The sequence below is a fragment of the Macaca thibetana genome, chromosome 13, assembly GCF_024542745.1.
Source record: "Macaca thibetana thibetana isolate TM-01 chromosome 13, ASM2454274v1, whole genome shotgun sequence".
In the NCBI taxonomy this organism is placed as follows: Eukaryota; Metazoa; Chordata; class Mammalia; order Primates; family Cercopithecidae; genus Macaca; species Macaca thibetana.
This window is the reverse complement of record NC_065590.1, coordinates 56,109,537-56,133,617: the sequence shown is the minus strand read 5'-3', so window position 1 is coordinate 56,133,617 and position 24,081 is coordinate 56,109,537. Positions and strand designations below refer to the sequence as shown.

General features: G+C 32.7%; 1 protein-coding gene across 23 annotated transcripts in view; it reads right to left on the bottom strand.

The window, feature by feature from the left end:
* The window catches only part of NRXN1 (neurexin 1), a 1,134,455-nt gene that overhangs the window by 1,015,317 nt on the left and 95,057 nt on the right, over positions 1 to 24,081 (bottom strand). For 13 of the 23 annotated variants that reach the window (XM_050753719.1, XM_050753720.1, XM_050753731.1 and 10 more), the window contains exons 3-4: positions 10,199 to 10,216; positions 6,936 to 6,965 (exon numbers count right to left, since the gene is read on the bottom strand). The exons of 6 other annotated variants lie outside the window; for them this stretch is intronic. In XM_050753719.1, coding sequence (XP_050609676.1) covers positions 6,936 to 6,965; positions 10,199 to 10,216 — 48 coding nt within the window. Of the gene's footprint in view, positions 1 to 1,052; positions 6,160 to 6,935; positions 6,966 to 10,198; positions 10,217 to 24,081 lie in introns of those variants that run through there. 4 more of the 23 variants (XM_050753722.1, XM_050753738.1, XM_050753747.1 and 1 more) reach the window with 3 other exon arrangements.

Sequence of the window (24,081 nt, the reverse complement as noted above, 5' to 3'; positions counted from 1 at the left end):
GTATCTTTTTCTTATTGCCACCATTAATAAAAAGCCTCTTCTATGCACTTTTACAATTTGTCATGTAATATTACCCTCAGTAATTGAGTATTTTTATTAATCCATATTACAGATCATAAGGTTTTGATATGTGAGGCTAAATTATTTACTCAAGGTCAGTAAGTAACAAATCTGGGATATGAAACCAGCTCTTATGACTTCAGGATTATTACCCATCAGTTATAAGCTGGAGTTTCACTCCCTCAAATGAAAATCTTGAATATGAGAGATACCAGCATCCTAGATAAAAGTCTGTGAATGGTTTCCTTTATACTACCACTAAATTTATTTTGTGAGAATAAGAAGATGAAACTCTGTTTCATGATTATTAGTGTTTAATTGGAGAAAAATCCATTGAAGTCTCCTTAAGGTTGGCTATTCTACATTATAATAGTTATTTTGGTTGAAAGTTGTTACAAGGTTTTGCCTTTCACAATAAGCAGCATCACCTTTCATGCCTTATAATACAAAGAGTGACAATATTATATTATTAGATTTTCAGATGATCTCTAATGTTCTTCTCTGCTCCAAAATGTTATGATTCTAATTAAAGATTCAAATTTCTCTAGTTTAAGAGCTAAACACTATGGAAAATTACATTGTTTTATAACCACTGGCCAACAAAACTTAGGAAACAGCCTCCTATCAACCTAAAAGTGTTGATGGTTGTTAAAATTTAGATTAACACAAATACATTTGCAAATGGATAAATAACAAAGTCATTATTCTGGAGAATAAATAATCAGTTTAACCTCCATTATGTCATAATTTGAAAGTTTTGCTATTTGCAACATATTTCAGTAAAACACATCTAAGTTTCTATTCATACCACTTCATTTTTTAAACTATTAGACTATGGAGAGTCCTTTCTGTGCTCTTCTCTGAGGACAAGTTAGTCTGCAACAAGTTTAGCAAAAGTCTTGTTTAGATGATCAGTTTTTCAATGTTATCATTGTTTAAAGAATGTATAATGACACAGAAAACTTTGCTTCACAGAACCAGGATTACAAAAATACAATCGAGCTGGGACTTTTATTAGTAATACATATAACAAGATTGGTTAAATCACAGCAAGAGATAATACATAAGTATATACTCTTCAATTAGTTTTTCTTGGTTCTACTCAGAGCTAATGAACATGTAAGCTAAAGATGAACTGCTAAATAAACATTGAATTCTAAATAGTCACATAGCCTTCCATGTATATAATACAGATAAAAGTAGATATTTAATGTCTGATTTTATAAGGTGAAATTCTGGTCTTCCCACGGTCTGTGGTTGTGAATTAAGGGGACTGCAAGAGTACTGCAAGAGTAGAGGTAACACAGTAGATTAAAAAAAAAAAAAAAAATTCTGACTTCTTAGTTTGTATATGCACCAAACGCAGGCATTTCAACAGTAAGGTTCTGCCAACATCCACAAACTTTTCTGAACAAACAGATGACTTATTATGATGATGCTAAATGAGGAAATACAATTTAAGAATTTATACAGAAGATACATATCATATTTTAATAACCAAATTAAGTCTCTATCAGAAATCACAGCAAAATATATTTAAAAGTATAAAACAAACATGCATTAGGATTTTAATAATTGGAAGTTGGGCACTTCACAGACAAATGTGCTATATAGCAACACAGCATTGAAAATGGAAAAAAAAAAAAAAAGAAAAAGTCATGGAAACTGTGTGATCTGAATGTCGTGCCTTTCCAAAATTGATAAATTGAAATCCTAACCCACAAAATGATGGATTAGGAGAGGGGGCTTTTGGGATTTGATTAGGTCATGAGGGCAGAGCTTTTATTAATGGGATTACTGTCCTTATAAAAGACACACCAGAGAGCTCTCTTGCCCCTTGAGGACACAAAAAGAAGGTAGTGATCTATGAACCAGGAAGCAAAATCTCACTGGACATTGAATGTGCCAGCCCTTGGTCTTGGACTTCTCAGCCTAAAGACGTTTGAGAAATAAGTTTCTGTTACTTACAAGCTACCCAGTTTATGGTATTTTTATATAGCAGCCCAAATGGACTAAGACAAAGACAAAAGAAAATGTATTTAAAAAACACCAAATGCTTTATTCTTTTCTAAGTATTAATAATATCAAATCTATTTTAAAAGTAAGTTTAATAAAATATTAATTTTGGTATGACAGTATAGATAAAAACTTAAAGCACATGATAATACTAGATACTACTCATCAATTAGTTAAGGTAGAAGAGTTGTATCCAGGTCTTAACTATTATAATCAGCTTTAACAATCGGCTTTGAGAAAAATCTATCATTATTTTTATAAATTATACTAATTTAAGATCTACTCTTCACAAAAAGAATAAAGCTTATGTAGTTTCAGGATGTGTAACTATATTCTTTTCAGTTCTACTTGTAATATTTTGCTTTTCTAGTAACATGAGAAGCCTGGATAATTAAACAATAAACGTTCATTTGACTTTTTAAAATGGACAACTGAAACTGTCGCCCCCAAACAAATATGCTTCAGTCATGAAACGGCAAATTCAAGATACAATAAGAAAAATGTTCTGGAAATACAACGGTCAAAGAGAAAGACAAGGTTTCTGCCCTCATAGAGCTTACACTCTACCAGGAGAAGTTAACATTAAGTATAATCACAAATACAAATATGTAATTACAATTATGATGACTTATGAAGGACAAGTACAAGCCTCCAATCAAAGTGCCAACATTAGCTGATAATTATTAACTTGTACTCCTGAGCTATTAACCAACTATTATGGCTGGACTTTCAGGTAAAACATATTCTGACTTTTTTGTAATTTAAATATTCATTCTTGACAAGCCATCAAAGTAAAATATAAATAAATAATCAAAGCAATTATTGGAACAAAGTGACCAGTTACGCATACATAGCAAAAGAAATAAGAATAAACAAAAAAGACATACTTAATTCAAGGCAAATAGATAAACATAAATTCTAAATAGAAAGGAGAATAAAATTAGCATTATCAATGATACTAACAACATCACTGACAAATTCCAAGCCAAAAAAAAAAAAAAAAAAAATGTGATCCAAATTTCATGAACACTATTTGAATCCATCTACCCACAACTAGCAAAAGTAAGGTTGGCTTTGAATAACAGATCTTCAGCTGCCCCAAAGAAAACTATAATTCATTCAAATAAAGTTTATTCTTAACCATATCCAGTTAAAGGTGACACATCTTTGTTTAGGGAATGTAAATTAAAAAAAAAAAAAAAAAAAAAAAAAAAAAAAAAAAAAAAAAACAAGCAACAGATTGACTCTAAAGTCTGAAACAGGATGACTAATTAAAAATAGGAGGCACTGTGGCCTATGAGAAGAATGAGAAAACTTGTGTTTCATTCATTGTGATTCTGCCAGCCCATAGCAGTGGTCTGTACCATGTCTCCAGCTGACTTTTTTTGTCATGTACACTGATAAGGGGTTTTGCAGTTTCCAAACCCTGAGTTGTTATGGAGCACAGAAGGATCAACACCAACGCTGTAAGGGCACATCACAAAGTAAGACCAGTGCTTACCTCGAGAGAAAGGACTTGAGAGGAGGATGAAGAAGGTTATCAAAAGGAATGTTCTTTTTACATGTGTTACTCATTTTTTAATGAAATATGTTAATCACTGGACATTTAAAAAGTTAGAAAATATTTAAGAATTCATACAGAACAAATCAAAATAATGAAGATGTTCTTGAATTTTTTCTAGTCTTTTTTTTTTTTTCAAAAAAGAAAGACATTAATCCACAAAACTTCATTCCAGATCCCCTGAATTCACTACTCACACAAGAGAAAAGTGGGAAAATTGAGAAAATTGCTCCATGATTATATTGAGATGTAAAAATTTAGGAAACGTAAGTTTACACTGTAAATCATTTATTTAAACTGGCCAGATTTAACCCTGATTTTATACACAACTAGGATTTAATTCCATATAGGAAGCTACAATGTAAAGTTTCTAAATTATTTTTTCTAGATTTTTTTTTTAATCCCTTCAACAGATGGCACAAGGTGGGGATATTCACATAAGAGAGACTTGGATTGATGTTATGTTTGCCTTTTTCTGAATTCCTAGTTTACTTTGTACCACTATCATAGCATTTCCCTTCTGTCATTCATTCTAACTTGCCCACATGTTTTCATTTCCTTGTTACATGAACACTCTTTGAATGTGGATGCCATGTCATAGTCATGATTGTATTTTTGCTCTAGAATATAGATTTATGGAATTAATCTGCCATTAGAGAAGATTTACAATCACCTTTCTCATTTCTCTACATCTAATTAAACAATATGTAATGGGTAGCATTCTGATTTGCAAAATACTCAAGTCCATCTTAAAATCTTCTTCCTCCATTTAACAGCAAAAAGCATACTCATCCCGATAACAGAAGAAGAATGCAATGAAAAAATCAAGTTCCTGTCCTCCGTGTCTTTGTGCTGATTGAGGAATACAATCTGAGGAAAACTGGTGAAGTTAAAATATAATGTTTGACACACATGCCAACAGAAAACATTTAAGACTGACATAGAAAAACTGAATAAAGTTAAGTGACACTTAACATTAAGTACACCAAAACAAATAGCAGCTGAGTATAAACATGAACTACTCCATATGTAGAAAATTGTTGTATAATTTAAAAATTATTTTAAGAGTTACTTTTCACAAAATAGCAAATATAGGAGTGTATATACTTACAAATTGTGTATTTATACATGCATCCATACAAATACACATATGTATATATACAAACACATACACATATATTTTATTCAGTCAGTAAGATAAAATATGTTCTTCCCTCTATGCCATCCTAAGTCCACATAATAAAGAACACGATGAGAAATGCCCGCTTAAGAGAAGGCAGTGGATGAGATTTTGGCCTCAATTAAAAACGTTTAGAAAGCCCTCAAAATGTTACACGAAACTTCTAAAATAATTGATACATACTATCATTTGCATAGTTGCTAGAGGCTTAATATGAGATTAAATTATATTATTGAAAATAGCTGACCAAAACAAAAACTGTGATAACCTATGTTGTTGGATCAAAGTATTCAAACAGCATTTGTTTCTAAAGCTCTATTTTACACATTTAAAACTGATATCATTTCTTACATATTGCCTGGCTCATGTTCAGGTGCTTTTTCAAGCAGAAAAGTTTTGCTGCTAGACGACACAAACATAAGGGTGTAGAACTGTGAACTGTGGTCCCAATTCACCAGATTAACATTGAGAACATAAGAAAGAATAAAGATATTCCTGCATTTAAACCATTAATAATAATTAAAAATAGAAACTAAATAGAAACATTCACTAATACACAGTTAAAAATGGTTGATTTAAAGACTGTTCTATATGTTCGCCACAGCTGCATACCACTTTCTTCCTTTTAGTGACAACATTAAACACAATGAGGATGGTTTTAAATGGCAAATTACACATACTTCTGGATTTTGTACCAAGACCATCAAAGAGTACACATGCCTGACTTACCAAGCAATGCGGGTATGCATAGCTAGTTGATATGTCCTTAAAACAAAGTAAGTATACATAAAGAGAAATGTCTTTCTCCTCTTTTGACTCTTTCTTAATATTGCCTTTTTAGGTTACTACAGTGTTCATGTGCATAAATGGAATCTAGCAGACAACAAGGTGATGCGCCCACAGCAGTACCATTTCAGTGGTGCATATGCTTAGACTTATGTCTCAACACAGAATGGCTGGGGCAGGTGTGCTCCAGAGCTGAATGTTTGAAGATGATATATTTACAGTTCCTAGACTTATTTAACTACCATTAAACGATACTGCAAAAACTGACACCAAAGCCTGCAGCTAATTTCTAAATATACTAACTGTGTGAGCACCTCATATGAAAAAGATCACTCTAAAGAGGAAAAAAAAAAAAAGAGTGAGGGCAAAAACAGAAGCATATTGATGAATTTTTCTTACCGTAAATTTATAAAATATTTATTAACACATATACCTACCTCCCAGTGCCCATTACCAATGCCAAAAGGTCTAAATACATTTACATAACTCAGACACACTGTAATTCATACCGATGATATTAAGAAGAAATAAAATAATGTAATACCTTTACTTTTACCTATGGATTTGATGAAATGGGTCCATGAAGAAAGGGTTTCCAGACAAAGAGGATAAAGAGGAGAAAAACAACAATAAGAATTATGAACATATGTAAAGTCACTACTCTCTGAAAATTAAACGAGACACGAAAGTATAAACAAGGTTTTGAAGACAAATGGAGGCGCAATCAGGACACATTGGGAATTCTGCCTGTTTTGAAGTCAAGTACATGCAAAAAATTGAATGGCCCATGCTCAATTTTTAAAAGATCACACAAAAGAGAGACACAAAATAAATCTACGAAAAGTGTTGATTCTGTGGAACACTATACTCAGCATTCTAGAAGCCAGAAGCCAAAGATGTCTGCATGTCCCCAAACTGTCATGCATGGATGAAAAATGGACTGGGTTTTTGGATAGAGTGGTTTAAACTGAGGATCTTCTTTCAGACAGCAATTTCTGATGGTTCCCGGTTATCCTTTACCATAACCACCCTTTACTGCATATGCTGATAAATATACAGAAAATTTCAATCACAATTTCTTATGTCTCATTTATTTGCAGATATTATAATGCAAGAAATGAAGGAAAATAAAAAAGTCACATGAACAAATCAAAATCAAACCAACAAAGAAAGGGAAGAAAAACACATGAAAAAATGTGAACGAAAGATATGTATTTCATTTGCAGCCACATAATTTGCAAGCATTTGCCCATCCTTTGCAGTGATGGTTTGAAAGCAGCTACAGAACAAGAAAACACTGAAAGCAGAGTGGAAAAGGAACAGAGCCCATACCTTGGTCGCCCATCATCAGGTGCGCCAGACCTTGAAGGGAAACAAGAGCACAGTCAGCAATAAACAAGGGAGCATGGGAAGGCAGGGTTGTCACGGTGACAAAAATGTTCAGTGACAGACATCTCGTTTCCTATGAGACATGTCTGTATCACAGAGGCAAATCAAAAAGCATTCTTTCAACCCCTGGTTGGAATGCTTTGGGGCAAAGTGTTCTAGAACTGCATTTTAAACACTGGCATATGCTGCACGGTGTATTTCTTCCATGCATCAGTTGGAACAAGCAAGAGCACAAGAGCATGACTTAAAATCCAACCAATCCCCTCAATATTACATCTGCCCTCTGTGCCCTTTGATGAGACTGTTTTGAATATTGCCCCCACAGGGCTTGTAATTCTTCAGTGATGAAATTACACTTTTAAAACCCAATGGAATACCTGAAACATGGGCTGGGTCTGATCTTTTTCCCCTCATCAAAAAATGAGCAGTTTTATAATTAAATGAAGAAAAAAAATTGTAGTCACACTGAAATGATAATGCAGAAATGTCTTTTTGTCTGATACATATAGCGACTGACTAGGCTTGTTCAAATACAAAATGATCATTAGACATGCAGTTGTAAAGTTAGAATTTACTACAGAAAGGGGTTTTTAAGAAACAATGGTTCAGCTGCAAATATGCTAAAGCAATTTTCTCAGAGAACAAAATTATTTGAGATTTCACCTAGACATTTCTTCAATGCTGAATTCTAAGTGTAAAGATATATATTACAGATGTAATTTCACCAAGGAATTTTTAAAGGGACATTGAAATCCCTTTATTTATTTATTATTTCCTGCTTGACAATTCACTTCAAACTTGAAGAGCACTCTTCTTCTAAAGAATACTACTAATATGCTTTCAAAAATTCTTTTGCTATTCAAGAAGTTACTTTTTACTGAAAGGCATAATCCCTACCTTTTTATCTTAAATTCAGAAATAAAGCTATTTCCCTATCCATGTATATGTCTAAAATATGGGAAATTGTTAAAGAAATATATATCAATCAATTTTAATAAACTTGTATTTTCAATTCCCAGTGCTATTTCAGAAACTTTATTTGAGCTATATAACATCATATATTGTTTTCATCAGTATTTAAATTATCTGTGTTGTTTTCTTAAAATTTTAGGGGTATTCAAACATCTCTGTAGGCTAGATATAATTATAAATAATCATCTAATCACAATATAATATGAAAGTTATTAAACATAGTAGTTTGATGCCTCTGAACTGTAGCCTCTCTGTATTTTCTGAGTGATTTTAACAAAAAGCTCACATAGGCAGATTCAACAGCTTATGATCTATTGATAATTCATGGTGTTTTATATGCTGATAAATAATGGTTTATTTGTCCAGGTTATATAATTTTTCATTTAATTTCACTTTTAAAACTACTATAGATTTTTCCAAATAACAAGTTTTTATGGACTAAATGAGGAAATTGTCTTGAAGATCTACCTTTTAGGAAATATATTAGGTACTTCTAACAGTTTTGATGCTACATCAATAAGGATGGAAACTCACTAATCCCCAAAGAATTCACATTCTTCCTGCTAGACTTCCTACCTGCACTGTAAAGGTTATATTATAGATAGAAATATTAAAATTATTATTGAATAGACTTTATTACAATAGCTTATGGGCCCTATATTCTAAAAATCTTATCAAAACTTTGCATGAGATGAGTGTGTGTGAAAAGAGAGAAGCATTCATGTTAATTAAGCTGATTTTAAAGCCTCTTGGAATGCAACAGGATTTTAAGAGAAAAGGAAAGCATTTCACAGGATGGTTAAGGAAATGCAAAATAAGTGGAAAAGATACCTTTAAAAAATAACTTTTAAACTCAGTTGACATGCACAATATAAATGAGACTGATTTTAAAAGATATTAAGCCTGCAGGGTAATATATCATTTTTATCAAGTATATAATCACATGCAATTAAAATTATAGTATAGAAAAACAGAAGCCATATATGGATACAACACTTGGAAAATAATCATTTATGATTTCTTTTGAAGTTTTAATCTATTTTCTTTAGATAACAAAACAGATATATGTTCAGCAGCTAAGCAATTATAATATTATCCATGTAAGAATGACAAATAAAATGTTTATCCCTGCTACTGGTCAACTTTGAATTACCATCAAATGTTCTTTTTAGATACATGAAGTCTTGGTAACCTTAATGGCTATTTGTCTGTAACCTGGGATAGGGAGTCTTTTTCTAAGAAATCCTTCATTCTATAGAAATGTACAGTTACAGAATAACTATATTTCAAAATATGGTAGCAAAATAAAATATACTAAATGCTGCCTTCTCATATAAAAATATTAGTAAATTGTTTATGCAAGAACTATTAATGCTGTGAATATATAAGTTGATAGAACATATATAAGTTAATAAAACCTTCCCTTTCACCATTTTTTTGTTATGCCTAGTTCTTTTTGCACGTTAACCCTTTGAAGATTTGTTTGTAGCACACTGACTAATGCATTTAAGTTCTTAAAAAATGAGAATGCTGAAATATGTTTTAATTTGCTGGATTCTACAGGAAAATATATAAGCTATATAACTTCTTCAAATTTCTGTGATAGAGATAATTTTTTATAAAAGCTTGAATAAAATATTTAGCAGGCAAAACATATTACAAATATACTTACCAGTAATCATATCGAAGTGCTGTATGCTTTCATTTCCACTGAACAATGGCTTATTTTTTAACCTAAATTTATGTCTCTTACTTATACTCAGTATTTTATTGCATTCTTTTTATATATCCAATCATTTGAAACAAACCAGTGGGCTTGAAATGACATAATGCTAAATTTTCCCAACAGAATAGAATAAATCATTTTGATTAAAAAAATGGAAAAAGGATCATGCACTGTCTTATGAAACTACAAAGAAATATTTTGTCTTTTAAAGTAAAAAAAGCAGCATTGTATCATTTTTCTCATACAGAACACTGCAATAACTATTCTAAGGTTCATATGGGATGCTGAGATCTATCAAGGGTTGAAGTTAAGCTTGAAAAAGTTTCATATACTTGGGATGGCAGGGTTGAGTATGTATATGTTCTGTACGAAAAGTGATACACAATTCAGAAACCAACAAATGTTCAGAAAGAAGTTCAACTTACCGTCTAACTTCAAGATGTACTCTATTAGCACTAAGAAATAAAGGACAAATGAGAGTTGGAAAAATAAGGTAGAAAGCACCCACCTTCCACATTGTTGTCTTCTGAAAGCGCATGACAAGGAGGGAGAGAAAAGGAAAAACATTCATTAAGCAGCATGCAGACTGGACCTTGCCTTTGCATGTCTTCCTCATGCAAGGCACCAAACACATCATGCAAGTGTTCCATCACTATCATTCAACGGGGAAAACAAAATCACAGGGGAGCAGATTCCCTCCCATTGGCAGCATTGATAGGAGGTGAAACAAACTTTCATAATACTGCCATATCGTCTGCAAAGAGCTTTAAAAAAATCTTTCAACTGCCCAGTATAAAGAAAACATTACTGTTATTACATATTGCTGGTGTGGTCTTTCTAAGCAACTATTTTTAAAAGCTGTTTTGTTTTCTTTTTAACAATTCTAAAAGGTTCTATTTTCATATACTAATTTGGAGTTAGATTTTAAGAAGGCTATTGGAAAAAGCTATGAAATTTGACTTAAAGATATTCCAGTTCTACCAAATATATTATCCATATGCCATTACTTAAATAAAAACAACATAGCTTTAAGCAACTAAAATCTGTAATTTATTTGGTTAATTTATAGCATATTAATATTTTATTGCAAATGAGAATAGTTTATTGTAATTTATAAAAATGCTAACTTTTAAAAATGTTAGTTAGAAAAAGTGATCATTGGAAGAGAGGTCCACTGGGAACTGTCCATTAGGCAAATTGGTTTGTCATGATTTAAAAACTTTGTACTTCTGTTTAGGATGTGAATATGAATTTGAGACAATGAAAATATTTACCCCAATTTCTATTATATTTCTATATATCTATAAAATACCTACATATTTTCATATATTTTATTAGTCATATTTCCATGTGTGTACCTATGTGCGTATGTATAAACACATATATCCAAGCAGATTTGTATTTTCTAAGATAATCAATATAAGTATATGAGGTTTAAAGCATTATTAGCACCTATTGGAAAATTCAAGTTCTATTTGAGATGCGGGGCCTGGAATCCAGGCAAAAAATGGAAGGGAAAGCGGTCTTAGGATACTAGGGCAAGAGCAAGGTTCAGTACTTATTGAAAATGTTCTAATAGTAAACTCTGCCCATGTTGACATTTTAGTCTCATCCTTATTTTTTGTTTAATTAACTGTACTTAATACAGTCATCATCTGATCAAAAGTGTTTATAAACATGGCAACATGCAAATATAGAAACTTGAAAGCAAAAACAACTAAATTTTATTAGGTTCAACTAAAACCTTTTTAATTGGATAAAGTTACTAGTTAATTAAAAATCAACAATTTTGTTTAAAACATTTCAGCTGAAAATTGAAGTATCAACACAGGCATATTTACTGATGTGGTATTAGCATGTAATAGAAAATAGCTAGTGGCCAAATGTGGGTAATAACATCTTTACACAATACTTGGTTTTCCAGAGTTTATTTTTAAAGAAACAACAAAAAAAGTTTCAAATATTTGGTTTGTGATCTTGACGTCTAGTTTGTTTGTCTGTTTTTTGACTTCCAATTTATTAAATAAGGAATTAGGCTGAATTTGTTACTTTTCAGTGGTGACTTGATGCTACACAAACACAAATACTAAAGTTTTGTTTTACTGCATTACATTGGACATAATACAAAGATATAAATCATTGTAATGTTTAAGATATACTTTACCTGTATTTAACTGCCCTTTGAAACTGTATTTTCTGTTTAAGATGCTTATTTCTTAAAACGATTATTTAATGTGTATTGCAAAATAATAAAATCAGGGAATTTAGAGGAGAGTCATGTGCCAAGACAGTCTGTCAACTGCTACAGCATAATTCAATTTCTGTAAACAAAAGACAGGTAAATATGGTTATGAGTAGCAGTGCCTCGGTAGAAATTTTGGTAAAGTGTGGCCTAAAACTATAATTTAAAAAAGGAAAGAAAAATCAACAAAATGCAACAGGCCCAGGCTTGACACCAACTTTGGGAATGTACTAAGTCGGATATTATAAAAGGAGTTCAAGGTCACTGATTCAGACCTGACAGCGAGTTCTCCTTTCATGACCATAGGTACAAGCCTAGGTTTTGCCATGGATCCTACTCTAGCATCCAGCATTTTTTTTCTGAATTCTTATTCATAATGAGAACAAGCTTAATAATGGGAATTCCTGAATACAACCCAAGTCATGCTTAATGTGTAAACAAATTCTGACTCGACTAAGTCCAGAAAAGAGGTTTGTCTCAGAAGATTTAGATTTACCAAAAAAAAAAAAAAAAAAAAATCAAAGTACTAGAATAAATGGGTGATACATTAACCACTATTTTAAAAAATAGATGATGATGATGATGAAGACAACTGGCTTGGAACAGACTTTCCTTGAGTTTCTATATATTTTCAGATTCAATTTGAGAATAAAAATCCTCTTTCCTATTCCATTCTATTCTATTCTGATAACCATTTGCTAACTTTACATAATTTAAAACTTGTTAACCTAAAGAAAATCTCTACATTATTTCAGAATTTGGACATGATTATAACTGGTGGTAGCTCCAGCATTTACAACCTTTCTCCAGGTATTTTTTTCTCTTCTCCTTCCTTTCCATTTTATTTCTGTACTAAACAATAAATGTCAAGTCAAAAAAAGAATAGTTTATCTCCTCATAACAACTTTTTCTTTATCTTTGTGAATTCTTATACAAACAAACGCTACTTTGCTTTTGAGCAGCAACAAAGACAGGTGCTGAATTTTGGCATGCCACGGTGTACAGGTAAAGCAGCATATTTTGGTTTAGTGTAAGGTAGAAAGCAGTCCATCCAGCCTTACCTGTGGACACTGTCAAGTTAGGGAAAATCTCTTGGTTTGCAGAAAACCCTGGCTTCTTAATTCTGCTGACCTAATCCTTGCTGAGTAAATGAAGTGCATCTCTTAATCATCAACTTTACTACGATGACCATGCCACCTATAAAGATCACACTCTTGTTTTCTTTTGATTGGAAAAATAATGAATATAAAGCTGTGAAAAACATATTTTACATTTTATTTTTCTTTCAGATAAGATGAGCTTCTCTCACAGAGATGGGAATTAGGCAACAGAATATCAATCATGCTATGAATAATGGCTGTGTGCTGACAAGAAGGGAAGCAGCAGCCTGTTTTTAAATCACTGTAAAAGAGCATCTCCACAAAATTTTTATCTTTGGCCCCCAGCTTATAAGAATGAAAGGACAGTAACCTTAGTTTATCATTCCAGTGTTCTTTGCACATACTCTTAAGTATATGGTTCTAGGAAAAGAAATGAATATGAAAACAAAAGTGCTTGTTTCAATATAAAGAAAATCATGACCAGTAAAAAATTAAAATTTGGAATAAAATATCACAAAAATCTCCTTTTTGTATAATCAGTGTTTAAGTTTGGCAATATGTAAGTCGTTCTCTAAATGTACAGCCAGTGGTCCATTTAGTACTACAGCTTACATTAAAAAATGGTCAAAAGAAGCTTCCTGATACCACTTGGGCATTCCTTTACCTCTTTGATTTTTGGTTTTCTTCCTTCCCTGCCAGCTGCCTGTGACTGTCTCCCCTCATTTTCTTTGATTCCCTCTCTCCTCCATCAAAACTGCCAGTACTGCAAGTAGCTTCTGCCCCAGATACAAGCACTCTAAGGTAGGGCATATTACAGCAAAACTGGTGGTGGTAACAGGCAGTTGAAAGACAGATGAAGAATAAAATTCTATTTCCTTCTTCCATACAGGGAGCTTGCTAACTTCTATCCACGTCTCTCTAGCCCATCACATTACTTCTCAAGCCTGTACTCCTCATTTTGGAGATCAAATGCCAGTACAGCAGAGTTCAGTTCCCATGGTGGCACAGGATGGAGCTTTGTTTTTTGTTTTGTTTTGTTTTGTTTTTTTCTTTTGGTATTAGCAGTGAAAGCCTTTAGAAAACCTCAGTAGTCTGGGAATGCTTCAAGCACTGGGAAATGGAGGAAATCACTGAGACTGTGGATTAAAGCAGCAGTCAGCTGAAGGAAGAGAAATGCGGGCCAGAACCAAGAGGACGTTCAAAGAGAAAATGAAGCATAAAGGTCCATTATGGAGACTTAGGAAAGGAAATAAATGGCCCTGGATAGGAATTGGGCTAATTTCAAACATGCTTTTTAACAGAGGACATCACCTCCTTTTTCAATCCCACCTAAATAATATTCCAAGATACTCCCACCCAGCCTGCTTGGAGTCCTTGTCCTAGGGAATATATGTAGTCAACTACAACAGCCAGTGTTTTTCCTTCTTCACTGCTCAGGAATAAAAAATGTATATCTAAACCAGATACAGCAACACAGATGTTCCTGGCATCACACCACAAACACTTAAAGAAATTTCCCCAAAAAATATTTTTTTACAAAGACATTTGTGGTATTTAATTCAAAATGTTCTATCTTGTTAATGACAATTAAAAGAAATAAGTAAAGAGAAAAAGAGAAAGGGGGAAGAAGGAAAGCAAGAAAGCCTAAAGTTATCACAATTTATAGTGATTAAGCTATTTGATAAACCTAATTTAGTATTTGTTAGTCAACATATTATAATATAAATCAAATGACTCACATAAGCTGTAATGAATGTGATTTCAAATTTTCATGAGGAACTACTACAAGGATTTTAAAATTTGTTTTGCTTTGATAACCTCAGTTCTTGCTCAAGTCTAAATCTTGAGAGTTAACATTTCAACATTCATTTCAATAGTTGGACTTAGGAAGGAACACTGAATTTAACAGTGACTGTAAACATGGTGACAAGCACAGTCTACAGTATGTGTGCTCACACCACCCATTTTTTATTTTTTATTGCTAACAAATGAATGCTTCCTGATATGGAATTGACAGATCTGAGCAGAGTGCTTATCACATACCCTCCAGACCAAGGCTTAATCACTGCTACACAACTCTCCTAAGAAAGGTGGCTCAGGTGAGCAGTGCTTTCCTTTCTAAGAGTTTGATGTCATCATTAGGATACAGAGCAAGAAGGCTCTTAGACTGAGGTTGAGAGAGTGAACTTAAATACACCCTACCTACTTGCTCAACTTACCAACCCTTCTAGTGATTATGTGGGTTGGACTTCTTTGCAAACAGATGGACAGTAGACATCCTTTGGCCTGTGTATTACCATCAGAGAATATTCTGCAATGTGTTCTAGGTTTGCCATCATTAAGATGAAAAGTAGGTGAACTCCCACTAATGAGACTAATGGTCTTCATTTGAAAGAGGTGTCAAATATCTACTGGTATACAAACTTTTTTCACAACTTTTTTCATCTTACTACAGAGGTTTTTCAACTAAATATTAAAATACTCTTACTTTATTATTCTATACTTGGGTTCTTAGACATGTCCAAAATAAATCTATTTAATTTATCTAAGAAAAGGCAAAAATACTTTGTGATGAAATTAAAAATATGATTAAACTACATTGTAAAAAGGAGTCTTAAGTTTGGTGCTTAAAAATTACATTTACATGCAACATGTAGTAAATAAAATTATTTATATGATATGAATGACCTGACAATTATATATTCTTTTTACATCAAAGAAAAAATGAAATTTTATATCAAAATAAAAATATTTTATATTGTTATCTTCACTTCAATAGGACCCTCAAATATGTAACAAACAGCTTGAAAGGAAGCTATTCCTTGGAAGGAAAAGTGCACGGCATATTAAAAGGATTTGATTTTTCATTTCTTCAGAGCTCTTAGTTTTCCATTTGGTATGGTGTTAAAAATTCACTGTATTTACATGTTTCAATTTATGACTAAAAATTTCAAAGTTTTACGAAAATCACTGAAAACTATTTTAAAAGGAATAGGCTATTTTTAGCTAAATAAATTAGATTATACATTGAAATTTTCCAGGAGGCTCTCGGGGTTGATTAAAATAGTACTTTTTTTTTTTTTTTTTTTTTTTTTTTTTTTTTTGAGATGAAGTCTCACTCTGTTACCCAGGCTGGAGTGCAGTGTCACCGTGTTAGCTCACTGCAACCTCCATCTCCTGGATTCAAGCAATTCTCCTGCCTCAGCCTCTCAAATAGCTGGGATTATAGGCGCCCACCACCATGCCCTGCTAATTTTTGCATTTTTTTAGTAGAGACAGGGTTTCACCACGTTGGCCAGGTGCCTGGCCAAAAAATATTACTTATAATCAGGCTCAGCATGGTGGCTCACACCTGTAATCCCAGTACTTTGGGAGGCCGAGGCAAGTGGATCACTTGGGGTCAGGAGTTCGAGACCAGCCTGGCTAACACGGTAAAACCCCATCTCTACTACAAATACAAAAATTAGCTGGGCATGGTGGCACATGCCTGTAATCCCAGCTACTCAGGAGGCTGAGGAAGGAGAATCATCCTTCCTGCTCACTTTTGGTTTCCATTTGCATGGAATATCTTTTTTCACCTCTTTACATTAAGTTTATGTGAGTCCTTATGTATTAGGTCAATCTCTTGAAGACACCAAATACTTGGTTGGTGGATTTTTATCCCTTTTGCCATTCTGTATCTTTTAAGTGGTGCATTTAGGCCATTTACGTTCAATGTTAATGTTGTATATTCCCACTTACAAGTGGGAACTAAGCTATGAGGGCACAAAGGCAAACATAATAGACTCTGGGGATTCAGGGGGAAGGGCAGGAGAAGAGTAAGGGATACAAGAATACACATTGGGTACAGTGTACACCGCTCGGGTGATGGGTGCACCAATCTCAGAAATCACCGCTAAAGAACTTACCCATGCAACCAAACACCACCTGTCCCCAAAAATCTATTGAAATAATTTTTAAAAATAATGTGCTAGAAAAACACACAAAATATAGCTACTTGTATCACTTTTTTTTTTTTTTTTTTTTCTTAACAGCAATAGAATAGAGGAGTAAGAAGACTGTGAGAAGACTGAATGATTTCATAGATCCTGTTGCAAGAAGGCAGAAAAACCTCATGGAAAATATCATTTTCTTAATTGCATTTATTTGTTGATTCTATAAAGTCTAAGAAACTTTAATACTGCTTAATTTATTTTATTAAAGAAAAAAAAACTCTCACAGTCCTTTTCTCTAGATTGTTAGAATAAATTGTTTCCTCAGAAAAAAAAAACATAGACACACATTTAGAAAATCTTTTGTCCTACTTTAATAGCAAAATTAGGCCCAGGTTTATAAATGTGTTTACCCATGAGCATTCTAACCACTAGAAATCAAAGAAAGAATTATTCCATAAATTTCTTGTTGCCTTTAAAATGTAAAGAAAAGCACTCATTTCATTCCCATCACATTAATTGTGCCTTCCTTTTTAAAATCTGAAACAAAATGACACTTTTGTTCCAAGCCAAATATTTTGGTAGGTGAGACAACATATTATGAATTTGCCACATAAAATATATATTTGCTCTTTTGTTTGAGTTATAAAATGCAAATTTGGTAAAAAATATTACTTTCATTCCCCTTACATACTTGCTGTGTAGTAAATCTCCTGGGAACTGAGCAGCAAATTTAATTCTTTTGCAGGAAGAAAAACTAAATATTATACAAATTGCAGTTCTTTGGGAAAAAAAGTGTTTTATGTTATAGAGTAATAGGAAAATAGTTTGTTCATAGATACAAGCAAGTCTATACTTTGAAAATATTATATATGTAGTTATTTGAGTTAATGTCCAGTGGCTAAACTAAGCCCATATGAATACTGCTCACGTGGAAGAGAGAGCCATGAGCTTGATTAATCCATTCTATATATGTTGATTTACTAATCCATAAAATCAAATCAACACAAATACAGATTTCTAGGCACCCTAATGACTCCTTTTTAATGTTTTCCTGAAATGGCCATTCACTACTTAAGAAAACATGCTGAAATAGAGAAATTTCCCTTTGTAACCTAATATAACATCTTAAAATGTTAATTCCATAATTCAGAGCAGTTCATTTTACTTTTTAAAAATGTATAAGAAGATGGTATACCTAATTACTTCCTGAAATTTGTTTAAACTGCTTTCTATGACTACCAGCAAGTCTGCATTTCTACCAAAACAATTTCAAGAAAATTTAATTTTAAAAATAATCTCATCAAGCCACACCTCATTATATGTTGCTTTAAAATGTGTGACAATACAATGATATCATTACTTTAAAAACTCCTCCCTAAGCATCAGTACCACCATGTGTGTATGTCTCTAACACATATGTGTACACATATACACACCCAATTGGTATTTCATTTCATAAACAAATTCAAACTGTGATATTTTTCTCATTAAAAATATTTTTTCTACAAGAGTTAACATGAATAGAAGAAAAAAATTTATAATAAATACTTCGATAACATCATGAATAATAACACAACTACTAACATTACTACTTTTCCTATAAACATGTTACTTTACTGATAATAGGCATTAAATAAATTATAAACTTATCTTCTTCTTTGTATGTGTTATTTCAATTTTATTTGTTCGTACATATTAGAAAAAGAGAGTATTTTCTAAATGCATGGCCGAATATGTAACCACAGAGACATACGGCATATTTCTAAGTAAAATTAAAATTTCAGTTCCTTAGCCACATTCCACATGCTCAATAGTCACATGTAGCCATTGGCTACCAGGCTGGACAGCACAAATTGTGAAGCTTTGAGTAACCATGATAAGTTCTAATGAGCGGTACTAACTACAGCTTCTCTGACAATATATTTTAATATCAAGCTATTCACATAATGTATATATGCTTTGTTCTTTATTCAAAAAAGGAAATAATTAAAATGTATGATGGTTTTAAAAGCAAACATCTATTTAGAGCAGTGTTATTACATTTGTGCAATATGGAGAACTTTGCAATATTTCCATTTAACTTTAAAATAATAACAACAGTTAGGAAATAACCATGATAAAAATTTTACTGAATTTATTTAAAAATGTGTTTGAATAATTCAAACTCTGGACAATTATTAACTCTTTTCATCATAAGTATTTTCCTTTAGACCTCACAGATAAGAAAATGCTGAACATATTTTGATTTTTAAGTAAACTAAATTAGCAATATAATATCATCTTACTCTTAAGCCCCCCATTCTCCCAGTATGCCCAATTAGATCATTTATCATTATTGTTTTTCATCATTATTGTCTTTAAGTCTATGAACATTTTTTAACCAAAAAGTTTGATAAGCTTTTAACAGAATAGTTTTAAAATTAATAAAAAAGTACCTTTCATCCTACTATCTTATATAATGTATTATCTTATAAGTCAAAGACCTTCCTTCCTATAACATGAGCCTCTTTTTGAATATTACACCATAGAAAAATAAATGAAATGAGCAAATAAAATAATCAACATTTCTGTAAGACTTAAATACAGCAGAGACAAGGAAATTGGATACGTGGAGCAGTTCACACCTCTAGTTAACTACAGAAAAGTACAAGACCCTATTAAGGAACTACTATATAGAAACAAATGAACCATTGAGAAGGCAAATAAAAACTGAGTAGGGAGAATAGAAAAATAATCCTGAGACTGAGAGCAGTGGCTCACGCCTGTAATTCCAGCACTTTGGGAGGCCAAGGCAGGCAGATCACTTGAGGTCAGGAGTTCGAGACCAGTCTGGCTAATACAGTGAAAATGCATCTTTCTTAAAAATACAAAAATCAGCTGGGTATGGTGGCAAGTACCTGAAATCCCAGCTACTCAGGAGGCTGAGGCAGGATAATCACATGAACCTGGGAGGCAGAGGTTGCAGTGAGCAGAGATCACACCACTGCACTCCAGCCTAGGTGACAGGGCAAGACTGTCTCAAAAATAAAAAAGTAACCCTGAATACAGAATGGTGGAAAAGCAAAAACAAAAAAGCAGTGGCAAAATTATGAGATGAAATGATGAACTAAAAATTTTCACGTGAAGAATGAGTAAGATGTATAATAAAAATCTATAATATACTTTGCCAAGTCTATTTTAGTATTTAAAGTATTTGCCAAGTCTATTTTCAGTATTTAAAGAATGCTAGCCTGCTCCAAAGATTAAGTATCTTGAATGGTTATAGAAAAGTGCCCTTTTTGTGATAGATTAGTGACATCAAATCTCCACTGATACACAGTGACTGAAATAAGGCAATACATTTATACCTCGATTTCCTAATGAACAACATTTAATCCATATGTCCCAAGCATATGAGCTGTTGTCTGGTAAGTAAACTAAGTATTGAGAAGGAAGGATGATTTCCAAATGATACTGAGGTCATCTGACATTTTAGCCCAACCCTGGTATTAGAAAAACTTGAAAGAGATTATACAACATAATGAGATACTTATTCATATTTATAATGAAGAAAATATATGTTGGAAAACCAGAGTCAGCATCCTGACTCAGTACTATTTTAGGTCTTGTACTACTAAACACACTTTTACATAAAATAATAAATGACACAAAGCCTTAATATATTTCTGACAGTATTACAATAACTGAGAAAAAAACTAGCTGTGCAACATGTACAGTAAGTATGTGAAATGACTAATATCTGCTAGTAAACGTAGCTTGTGGCAGTACCTAGTAGCTTAGGCAATGTATATCTTGTAGCTATCTAAAGAAAATTATGCTCAAAATGGGTAATATTGAAAATAATACTTAACACATGAGGTAAGCACAACGGAGAGTAGAAAAGTCACTGCTTTCTGAAATACTGAATAGACAGTGTCATCTTTTTTTTTAAATTAATATGCCTCAGAGCAATATGAAAACTATTCTGGACTGAGATTGAGAAAATAGAGTTGATAATTTTAAATAGGCCTAATAATGGATTATGAGAATTAAATCAATCACTTGAAAGTTTATAAACATGTATGAAAATATTAGTAGCATGATAATTTCTTAAAAATGAATAAATTGTCAGGGACAAAAATACACTAAGAAACTATAAATTCTTGGAGAATCTAGGCATTCCTTACCAATACTTCAATGTTTTATCTACTCATCTTGAAGAAAAAATTGGAGATAGCAAGGTGCCTGTAGTTACGAGATTTCTAGGGTCTGTTACCACAAATCAGATACATCTAATATACTTTTTCTACTATTTAAAAATGTTTCTCAATGCTAAATGTTTAACTTGCTCCACAGAGTTTGGCTCACAGCAAAAGAATGTAAGACCCCTTATTCAATAATGACAGATTATAAAGCATCTTATGCATGGATAGTAAGTATTTAATGATGTTAGCCATTATATTATTATAATTAACACTTCCTTATACAAATCACAGGCTGCTTAAGAGCAATGCCTTTTCCATTCCCCTTCTTTTGTTCAGTTTCTAGCATGGTACGTACATGTAGAATTTGCTTAATAAATATGTATTATAAAGAATAATCAGTTTCCTACCTCAATTTCCTGCTTGGCTTCTACGAAACAATCAATAGGACAGGAATGAATATGTTTCATTTAGTGGGCAGGATTTACTTGCCACAGTGAGCTTTCTTAAGTTGTCTTAGCACACCAGAAGTAAGGAACTCTATCAACTGGACATGTCATTTAGGGCAAAATAAACTGAAGGAGTTTAGTATTAGTTGCCATCCAAATCTCACGTAGTCCCAGATGTATTAGTTATGCATTTCCAAACTTTCTCCATGGATTGCTGTTTATGAAGTAGATGGTGATGATGATGATGATGATACAGAATACAACTGTATTCTTAAACTCAAAAAACATTTCCACTTGTGCAATCTCATTCAATTATTATACAAACATGGCCATGATTACATGAGAGAAAATTAACTATTAAAGATCCAATGTGGTGTTAATAAAGTCATGCATGCCTCAGGAATGGGGATACATTTCAGGAAATGCATTGTTAGGTGATTTTGTCCTTGTGCAAGCATAATATGGGGTACTTGAACAAACCTGGATGGTATGGCCTACTACACACCTAGGCTATCTCGTATAGCTTATTGCTTCCAGGCTATCAACCCATGTAGCATGTTATTGTAATGAATGCTGTAGGCAACTGTCATAGAAGGTAAGTGCTTGTATATTTAAACATAGGAAAAGTACAGTACAAATATGACATTTTTTTTAATGGTACACCTGCATAGGGCACTTACTATGAATGGAGTTTGCAGTACTGAAAGTTGCTCTGGGCAAGTCAGACAGTAAGTAGTGAGTAAATGTGAAAGCCTAGGACATTACAATACACTACTGTAAACTTTATAAACATGGTACATTTAAGCTACACTAAATTAAAAAAAAAAAATTAAGGTATGTGTGTTTGATGGCTATTATGTCACCAGGCATTTTTCAGGTCCATTAAAATCTTGTGGAACCACCATCATATATGGAGTCCATTATTGACTAAAACGCTGTTATGCCATGCCTGACTTCATTGTCAATATCGCTATCAGTATTTTGGTCAGAACCATTCTAGGCAGTTCCAAACTTTCCCATATCTTCCTGTATGCTTCTGAGTCCTCCAAACTATTCCAACTTCTGCCCGTTAACCAGTTTCAAAGTTGCTTCCACATTTTTGGGTATCTTTATAGCAGTACCCCACTCCTGGTATCAATTTTCTGTATTAGTCTGTTTAAAGAACTACCCAAGACTGGGTGATTCATAAAGAGTTTAAATCGATTCACAGCTCTGCATGGCTGAGGAGGTCTCAAGAAACTTAAAATTTCATTTTGAGCAAAATGCCTGACACATAGCAAATAGTCAGTAAACATGAGGAATTCAATGAAGAATGAATGTGGTAAAATCAGGCCTGACTCCAAACTCTATGTTCATTCCTCTATATTAGGGAGGTTTAGCAAACTTTTAATTAGTCACAGGTACCCCATAGACTTAGCAGTATAAGAAGTAAATAATTGTAAATTTTTTAAAAAATTAAACTTAGGGGCCAGGCACAGTGGCTCATGCCTGTAATCCCAGCACTTTGGGAGGCCGAGGCAGGCGGATCACGAGCTCAGGAGATCGAGATGATCCTGGTTAATACAGTGAAATCCTGTCTCTACTAAAAATACAAAAAATTAGCTGGGTGTGGTGGTGGGCGCCTGTAGTCCCAGCTACTCCGGAGACTGAGGCAGGAGAATGGCATGAACCTGGGAGGCGGAGCTTGCAGTGAGCTGAGATCAAGCCACTGCACTCCAGCCTGGGCGACAGAGCAAGACTCCATTAAAAAAAATAAAAAAAAAAATGTAGGTAGCCCCATTAAAATAATGACTTACAAAGCTTCTTTTAGAAATGATATTTTTTGGAAGACTAGCATTGTTTCCTGAATGCAAACTATTGTTTCATGATATATTTAGTAAGTTAACAATGAAAACATTTTTCATAAATTAAATAATTTTGTTTATAATCTAAAAATCAAATTTATTTTTCAGAATTTTAATAACCTTATGACTTATTATTTATAATGTATCGAACTTAAATATATTTTTATTGGATAGGATGCAAATATTGAACACAATTAGATTAGTGTCATTTTAAGATAATCTCAAACAAGTTTTCTTTTCTCTAACAATTTGCCTTGATAAACTTCAAGAATAAGCAAGGTATTTAAGATGGCATTCTCAGGATTTTGGTCCAAATAATTAATCTTAGGTTTCACTTAAATTAGTCACCATGGTACCTAACATATAAATACTAAACTAAAATAATGCTCCCTCCAATTAAAACAATTCAAAATAACCACATCAATTATGCACAACAGAAACACACAATTTTAAATACTGTTTTCAGTGATACTAATCTGGTAAACATGACATACATGTTCTGATTCCAGTGGGGATGTACATTAATTAGAAAATTCATTCATAGAGTAGTTAACTGGGACATGCAGAAACCACTGAACCACCCATTGCATTTAGAATTATATAGTTGTCAATTAAACTTTTAAGAACCACCCATTGCATT